The 9,081-nt window shown below is 45.9% G+C and overlaps 1 protein-coding gene across 1 annotated transcript in view; it reads left to right on the top strand.

Moving 5' to 3' along the window:
• Nucleotides 1–9,081, top strand: part of MYO7A (myosin VIIA) — a 73,041-nt gene that overhangs the window by 6,689 nt on the left and 57,271 nt on the right. Inside the window, exons 5-7 of the mRNA XM_083362590.1 lie at nucleotides 4,217–4,375; nucleotides 4,902–4,994; nucleotides 7,678–7,772. Coding sequence (XP_083218716.1) covers nucleotides 4,217–4,375; nucleotides 4,902–4,994; nucleotides 7,678–7,772 — 347 coding nt within the window. The remainder of the gene's footprint in view (nucleotides 1–4,216; nucleotides 4,376–4,901; nucleotides 4,995–7,677; nucleotides 7,773–9,081) is intronic.

Here is a 9,081-nt window from a genome sequence, read left to right as displayed (position 1 = left end):
CCCATTCCTTCCCTCCCTCCCTCTTTCCTTCCCTTCCTCTCTCTCTGCTCCTTCCTTCCTTCCTTCCTTCCTTCCTTCCTTCCTTCTTCCTTCCTTCCTCTCTCTCTGCTATCTCCTTCCTTCCTTCCTTCCTTCCTTCCTTCCTTCCTTCCTTCCTCCCTCCTCCCTCCCTCCCTCCCTCCCTCCCTCCCCTCCCTCCCTTCCTTCCTTCCTTCCTTCCTTCCTTCCTTCCTTCCTTCCTTCCTTCCTTCCTTCCTCTATGTTGGATCCTAACATCTACAATTCCCATTCCGGAGGGCCTTTGCCCGTGAAATCAGAAATCGGCCGGGTCAGTAAAAGCTAAATCGAAAACAATTCTTCGGAAAGGATGGCACTTCTGTGAGCGAGGGCTGAGACGGGCAGGAAGCAGAACTTCAGGAAACCGGAATAACGAGTGGAAAGTTATCTCTCTCACACCAAATGACGTCGCAGGGACGGGATGTATCGCTCCGGGTTGAGATGAAGGAAATAAGAGGGTTGATTGTTATTGTTGTTGTTGTTGTTATTGTTGTTTAGGTGCCTGTTGTTGTTTTTTCCCCCTGAAAGTGAACCTTCATGGTGCAAATTGTTTTTTTGGAACCAGGGCAGTGGGAAAAGTCATTTTAAAAAGGAATTATTGCAGGCAATGTGAATCCGTGAAGGCAGCCGAAGGATAATGAAGTAGAACTATCCTTGTGAATTAACCTTGTTCGGGTAGTCCTCGACTTACGACGCGTGGTTTAGTGACCGTTCAGAGTTACAACAGAACTGAAAAAAACGGACTTCTGACCTTTTTGGCAATTACAAAGGTTGCAGCCAACCCCCTGGTCACGTGATCAGAATTGGGGAGGCTCGGCAACTGGCGTGCACTTATGACTGTCGCAGCGTCCCCCGGGGTCACGCGATCCCCTTTGGGCCACCTCCTGACAAGGAGAGTCCGTGGGGGAAACCAGATCCACTTAACAACCATGTTTCTAACTTAGCAACTGCAGTGATTCGCTTAAGAACAGTGGCAAGGAAGGTCGTAAAAATGGAGCAAACGTCACTTAACAACCGCCTTGCTTGGCAAACAGAAATTTGGGGCTGAATTGACAGTGACATGAGAGCAGCGTTCCAGTATCTCAGGGGCTGCCCCAAAGAAGAGGGAGTCAAGCTATTCTCCAAAGGCCCTGAAGAAGGCAGGAGAAGAAGCAACGGATGGAAACTAGTCAAGGAGAGGAGCAACCTAGAACTAAGGAGAAACTTCATGACAGTGAGAACAATTAACCAGTGGAACAACCTGCCTCCAGAAGCTGTGAATGCTCCAACACTGGAAGCTTTTAAGAAGAGACTGGCAGCCATTTGTCTGAAATGGTATAGGGTTTCCTGCTGAGCAGGGGGTTGGACTAGATGACCTCCAAGGTCCGTTCCAACTTTATGATTATGATTGCGATTATGTTATGATTGTGATTATTATTTGTTGTCGTAAGTCGAGGACTTCCTGTACTTGAAGCAGGATATAAGGGATGGCTACGGTCCATTGCTTGAAAGCCCCTATTGTTGTGATTCAGGGTCAGCGTGTGGGTTCGGCAGTTGGGTCGGACGACTCAGAGGAGGAGGGGGGTGTTTGAAGACCTTGCTGAGGGGGTTGAAGATCTTGCTGATGATAGCCCTCAGCAGGCCCCTCCCACCTGGTCACCACGGAGACCCAGCTGTGTGAGCCTGACAGTGTGGATGAAGATGACCCACAGCTGGCCCTGTTCAAGGACGCCCGACGCAGGAGGCAGTCAAGTAGGAGTAAACAGAGGAAGGCATTGGGGCTTCTCGGAAGGAGGCAGAGAGAAGCCACGCCCTGAACTCTATATAAGGGGGAATGTGTGGGGAGGGCTGGTTTGCTGAAAGCAACCGCTCGGATAGTGTTTCAAAGCTCCTGTATCTTGGTTCGTGTCTTGTTTGTTTTTGTAGTAATAAATTTGGCAGACGTAATTCCAGCCTCTTGCCGTTTGTAAAGGGGTTGCCTTTTCTGCAGGGCCGGTAGCAGGCTGGTACAGAACACCTATAGCGGGAGACCCCAACTCTCAAATCGTTCGCCTGGCCAACCCATTTCCCAAAACATGTACAGCTAGTCCTTCAGTTATGACCAGAATAGAGCCTGCCCATCACGGTCAGAACTGTCGTAAACAGTCGTTTACGACTGTTTTGCAGTGGTTGTTTGTTAAGCAAAGATGGCGGTCGTAACACAAATGTAGCGGTCATTATGTGAATGCCACGGTTGTTAAGCGAACCAACCGTTCACTTCGGGTGTGGTTTTGCGTGAAACAGGAAGTAACTGCTGGTTTTCTAGCAAAGCTGTCATAGAAACGAAGCCCTGTGATTTATTTCCTTTTGATATTTTCATTATTTTTCACCTGTTTTTATTGTTTGCAAGCTGCCCAGAATTACTTTGTACTGAACATGGGTGGCATAGAAATTTAATTAAGTTTAATTAAGTTTAAGTTAAAGGTAGTTTAAGTTTAAGTAAGTTTAAGTTTAAATTAAAATGAAGATTAAGTTGTTTAAGTTTAAGTTGTCTGAGTTAAAGTTAAGGTTAAGTTGTTTAAGTTTAAGTTATTTAAGTTAAAGTTGTTTAACTTTTTATCATTTGCAACCTGCCCAGAATTACCTTGTACTGGACATGGGTGGCATAGAAATTTAATTAAGTTTAATTAAGTTTAAGTTACAGGTAGTTTAAGTTGAAGTAAGTTTAAGTTAAGATTAAGTTGTTTTAAGTTAAAGTTTAAGCTTAAGTAAGTTTAGTAATTAATGGGACTGCAAGGCATGGCTGTAAAAATGCAGCCAGGCTGCCAAGTGCTCAGAGTTCTGTCATGTGACTGCTTGCAGGAAGCGCGACCGTCGGAACTTTGAATCCGGGTCTTAAGTTCTTTTTTTTCTAGATTGCTCGTAACTTGAAGTGATCCTAAGCCACCCATCGTAAGTCGAGGATTATCTGCGTCCCATACCTCATCCTCTAACTGTATTTCAACTCATTGGACTGAATTCTGTATTCTTAACCACCTCCCATTGACCTTTTGAAGAGACTGGACAGCTATTTGTCCAGAATGTATCTCCTGCTCGAGAATGGGGTTGGACTAGAAGACCTCGAAGGTCCCTCCCAACTCTCCTGTTATTCCATTCAATGGGAGAGAATATATGTAGCTCACAGGTGAACTGGGAAGTCCTTGGTACTCTCTGAACTGGGCATATATTTTGTAATTCTGCTGCTATATTGTCCTTCCTCAACACAGGAAGCTTAACAACTTTAAGATATGTGGACTTCAACTCCCAGAAATCCCCAGCCACCACGCGTGGACTTCAACTCCCAGAATTCCCCAGCCACCCTGCATTGATTTCAAAACTCCCTGAGCTGGCTAGGGAATTCTGAAAGTTGAAGTTCACACATGGTGGACTGCAACTCCCAGGATTCTCTGGGGTTCACCAACCTGGCTGTGGAATTCTGGGAGCTGAAGTCCACGTATCTAAAAATTGAGAATCCTTGCCCTAGAAGAGGGATCTTCAAATGTGGCCTTTTTATGACTTGTGGACTTCAACTCCCAGAATTCCTCAGCCAGCATGAGGGAACTATGGCCCCTTTCATGACTTGTGGACTTCAACTCCCAGAATTCCCCAGCCACCCTGCATGGATTTCAAAACTCCCTGAGCTGGCTAGGGAATTCTGAAAGTTGAAGTTCACACATGGTGGACTGCAACTCCCAGGATTCTCTGGGGTTCACCAACCTGGCTGTGGAATTCTGGGAGCTGAAGTCCACGTATCTAAAAATTGAGAATCCTTGCCCTAGAAGAGGGATCTTCAAATGTGGCCTTTTTATGACTTGTGGACTTCAACTCCCAGAATTCCTCAGCCAGGCAATCTGGCTGAGGAATTCTGAGAGTTAAAGTCCACAAGTCATGAAGGGGCCATAGTTCCCTCACGCTGGCTGAGGAATTCTGGGAGTTGAAGTCCACAAGTCATGAAGGGGCCATAGTTCCCTCACGCTGGCTGAGGAATTCTGGGAGTTGAAGTCCACAAGTCATGAAGGGGTCATAGTTCCCCCATGCTGGCTGAGGAATTCTGGGAGTTGAAGTCCACAAGTCATAAAAGGGCCAGATTTGAAGACTCCTGCCCTAGAAGATTCTTCCTATGTTATCCTGAGAAATTAAAAGCCACTTTTTCTCTTTGTAGTTGTTTGATCGGGAGCTTTGCGTCCGCCAGCTGAGATATTCCGGGATGATGGAAACCATCCGGATCCGCAGGGCGGGCTATCCAATCCGGTATACTTTTGTGGAATTTGTCGACAGATATCGAGTGCTCATGCCGGGGGTCAAACCCGCCTACAAGCAGGTAGAGCTGGATAATCCTATTTAAACCACAAAAAAAAACCCCCACCATTCCTTGCCGGCCACTTCTGTTGCTAAGTGAGACATTCGTTAAGTGAATTTGCTCCATTTTCTTGCCATTTTCAACCCTGCTTTCTGTAATCAAGAGGACTAGCAACTTGGCTTTTGTTTTTCCAGAGGTAAACACCGTGTTTATGACCAAAATATTGCTCAAAAGGCAGTTCCATGACCACGAGGGGAAGCCAGAGTCGCTTAGCGTTCATGTGATTCACTTAATGTCCCCTGTGATTCGCTTAACCAACCAGGCAAAATAGTTGTAAAACAGGTGCAATTCACTTAAACCCCCACCCCGCCTTGCTTAGCAACAGAAATTCTAGACCCCTCCTGAGTTTGTAAGTCTGAGGACTACCGACACGTTCATAGACTTGTTCTGTAGGAAGGGTCCTCAGTGGTCATCTCGTCAACCTCCCCACTCCCCCACCCCCGGCTTGGTGCAAGGTTTAAAATCCGTTCTCACTAATTTCTTCCAGGGGGATCTGCATGGAACCTGCCAGCGCATCGCTGAAGCTGTCCTGGGCAGAGATGATGACTGGCAGATTGGCAAGACAAAAATCTTCCTAAAGGTAGGGTGGCCGATTATTTCAAACTCTGATCAGACTTCAGGAAGCAGGAAAAAGAGAAGCGGTGGCCGCTGAATAACAGAGTGACAGAGTTGGAAGGGACCTTGGAGGTCTTCTAGTCCAACCCCCTGCTCAAACAGGAAACCCTATACCATTGTAGACAAATGGCTGTCGAGTAGAGTAGAGTAGAGTAGAGTAGAGTAGAGTAGAGTAGAGTAGAGTAGAGTAGAGTAGAGTAGAGTAGAGTAAAATAGAATTACAGGATAGAATAGAATAGAATAGAATAGAATAGAATAGAATAGAATAGAATAGAATAGAATAGAATAGAATAGAATAGAATAGAAGCTGGAAGGGACCTTAGAGGTCTTCTAGTCCAGCCCCCTGCTCAAGAAGGAGAACCTATAGTCCTGTACCATTTCAGACAAGTGGTTATCCAGTCTCTTCTTAAAAACCTCTTTTTAATGCTGCGTTTATGCTGTTTCTTCCCATTTTTCCCCCCATGGGGGTAGCTTTTGAGGTAGGGACAAATATCCAGAATTGGAGATTTTTGCCCATCCAGACGGAAAAAAACAGAAGTCAGTTGAATCCATTCCAACTACAATCTGTTGCTTCCTTCTGAAATCCCTCCTTTATCTCGTGTTCGGCTGTTGAAATCCCCCTTTCCAGAAAGCCTTATCAGCGTGGTGCAGTTGTGTTGAGCAGGAAGCTTGGAAATCTACAGCTCAAAAGGTCTGCTCAGATAATTGGCTCAGTCTGGAAAACAGCAGATTTTATTTTTCAGCCATCTGGGAAGGTATCCCGCAAAGAAAAGACAAGGTGAAAAGTTTTTCAGCTTTAAAAAGAAGTGGTTTCTGCTTGAAATTCAGAACCCAAGTGCAGTTGTGGGGTTTTTTTTGTTCTTTTATGCCTGAAGAATATGAGAGGACGCTCATTTAATCAACCGATGGAAGCCAATCAAGGAGAGAAGCAACCTAGAACTAAGGGAGATAGTGAGCACAATTAACCAGTGGAACTGCTTGCCACCAGAAGTTGCGGGTGCTCCATCACTGGAGGCTTTTAAGAAGAGACTGGACAGTTATTTGTCTGAAATGGAATAGGGTCTCCTATTGAATTGAGGCCTTTGAACTCTGGTGCTGGAGGAGACTCCTGCGAGTCCCTTGGACTGCAAGGTGATCAAACCGGTCAGTCCTAGAGGAGATCCACCCTGACTGCTCTTTAGAAGGCGAGATCCTGAAGTGGAAACTCAAATGCTTTGGCCACCTAATGAGAAGGAAGGACTCACTGGAGAAGAGCCTCATGCTGGGAAAGATGGAGGGCAAGAGAAGAAGGGGACGACAGAGAACGAGGTGGCTGGATGGAGTCCCTGAAGCTGAGGCCTGAGCTTAAATGGACTCCAGAAGATGGTAGAGGACAGGAAGGCCTGGAGGAACGCTGTCCATGGGGTCACGATGGGTCGGAGATGACTTTGCAGCAAAGAAGAAGGAGGAGGAGGAGGAGGAGGAGGAGGAGGAGGAGGAGGAGAACAAGAAGGAAGAAGAAGAAGAAGAAGAAGAAGAAGAAGAAGAAGAAGAAGAAGAAGAAGAAGAAGAAGAAGAAGAAGAAGAAGAAGAAGTAGAAGAAGAAGGGTTGAGGGCAAGAGAAGAAGGGACGACAGAGAATGAGCTGGATGGATGGAGTCACTGAAGCAGGAGGCCTGAGCCTAAATGGACTCCAGAAGATGGTAGAGGACAGGAAGGCCTGGAGGAACGTTGTCCATGGGGTCACGATGGGTCAGACACGACTTCGCAACTAACAACAACAACTCCTGCCTGAGCAGGGCGTTGGACTAGAACAGGGCTCTTCAACCTTGGCAACTTGAAGACTTGTGGACTTCCACATTGCTGGCTGAGGAATTCTGGGAGTTGAAGTCCACCAGTCTTAAAAGTTGCCAAGCTTGCGGACCCCTGGACTAGAGGACCTCCAAGGTCCCTTCTGAATAGCTTGCCTCCACAAGTTGTGGGTGCTCCAACACTACCTTCAGAGGCCTGGCAACTGACTCGTATTTATGACGGTGCCAGCATCTTGAGGTCACACGATCTCCATCGCTAACCTTCCCTGGCTGGCTTCCAAGTCAATGGGGGGCAAGCCAGATTCACTTAAGGATGTCACAATTCACTTAACAACTACAGCTGTGGCGAAAAAAGGTCATAAAATGGGGCAAAGGGAAATTTTGAGCTCCGTCGTGGTGGTAATTGAGGACTTCCTGGAATGGCTCTTTTTCATTCCCCTCTAATTTCGAAATTAAAAGGCATGTTTTGTGTGTGGCACACAGGCGGTGACCGCAAGCCATCTTTCCTGCCATTCAGCTAGGAACTAATCATTGTTAATCCACAGCTGTATATATATATATATATATATATATATATATATATATATATATATATATATATATATATATATATATATATATATATATATATATATATATATTAACTGGGGTTTAATTGTATTTTAATTGTAATTGGGGTTTTTAGTTCAAGGTTAGTGTAATCATTTTAATCGTTTTTAATTTTGTAATTTGTTGTATTGTTTTTAAAAAACCTTGTGAACCGCCCTGAGTCCTACAGGAGAAGGGCGGTATATAAGTCTAATAAAATAAAATAAATAAATATAAATAAATATAAATATATATATATATTTTCCCCAGGATCACCATGATATGCTGTTGGAAATTGAGCGGGACAAAGCCATTACCGACAAGGTCATCCTTATTCAGAAAGTTGTTCGCGGATTTAAAGACAGGTACCCGGGAAGCCGGCTAATATTTCTTGGTGTGAAACGTAACCTGGGAGTTATTAATTTGTGACCGTGGTCGGGAAGGTTTTCCGTTTCCAAGGAAACCTTGCATGATTTCCTTTCTTCTGTGTGACATGGAATAAGTTCAACATGAGCCGTGGTGGCGCAATGGTTAGAAATGGCAGTAATTGCAGGATAATTCTGCCCACTGCCAGCGGTTCGATCCTGACCGGCTCAAGGTGGACTCAGCCTTCTGTCCTTCCGAGGTCGGTAAAACCAGGACCCGGGTTGTTGGGGGCAAATATGCTGACTCTGTAAACCGCTTAGAGAGGGGCTGCAAAGCACTGTGAAGCGGTATACAAGTCTAAGTGCTATTGTTAAGGAAGGAAGGGAGGAAGGAAGGGAGGAAGGAAGGAAGGAAGGAAGGAAGGAAGGAAGGAAGGAAGGAAGGAAGGGAGGAAAAGAAGGGAGGGAGGGAGGGAAGAAGGAAGAAAGGAAGGAGGGAGGGAGGAAGGAGGGAGGGAAGAAGGAAGGAAAAGAAGGGGGAGGGAAGAAGGGAAGAAGGAAGGAAGGGCTGGGGTGGCGCAATGGTTAGAAATGGCAGTAATTGTAGGCTAATTCTGCCCACTGCCAGAGGTTCGATCCTCACCGGCTCAACCGTCTGCAATGGTCACTAAGTGAATGATTGTAAGTCGAGGCCTACCCGAAAAGCATTCTGCCTGCTGGAGCAAAAGGGTGGGGTGGGTTGTGAGTCCTTTCAACACAGCAGTGGGGAAAAAAAATCTAACTTTGGTCTAAACTATAAAGCATGTTTGGAGAGCATTCGGGACTCCGGAAAGGAAGTAAACTTTGTCCTAATTGAAATTTCCGATAAGAGACTCTTTCTTCCTGAATTCAGAAAAACAAGAGTCCGCTAAGAAAGAATTACAGTTTTGTGGAAGGCGGCCAGACTAGGCTCTATGTTAACGGATAGCCGCAGGGAGTCCTCGACTTACAACCGTTTGGTTTAGTGACCATTCAAAGTTAAAACGGCATTGGAAAAAAAAGAGGACCGATTTTCACCCTTACGACCGTCGCAGCACACCCCCCCCCGCAAGGTCACCTGATCACAATTCGGACGCTTGGCAACTGATTCCTATTTACGACGGACGCAGCATCCCGGAAGTCATGGGATCCCCTTTTTGCGACTTTCTGACAACGGGGGAAAGCCAGATTCACTTTACGACCGTGTTACGAACTGAACATCTGCGGCGATTCACTTAACAACTGTGGCAAGGAAGGGTCGTAAACCGGGGCAAAACTCCCCGAACGTCTG

Source organism: Vipera ursinii (assembly GCF_947247035.1).
Source record: "Vipera ursinii genome assembly, chromosome: 4".
NCBI classification, from domain to species: Eukaryota; Metazoa; Chordata; class Lepidosauria; order Squamata; family Viperidae; genus Vipera; species Vipera ursinii.
The sequence above is the reverse complement of the archived record's forward strand: the minus strand, read 5'-3'. Positions and strand labels throughout refer to the sequence as shown.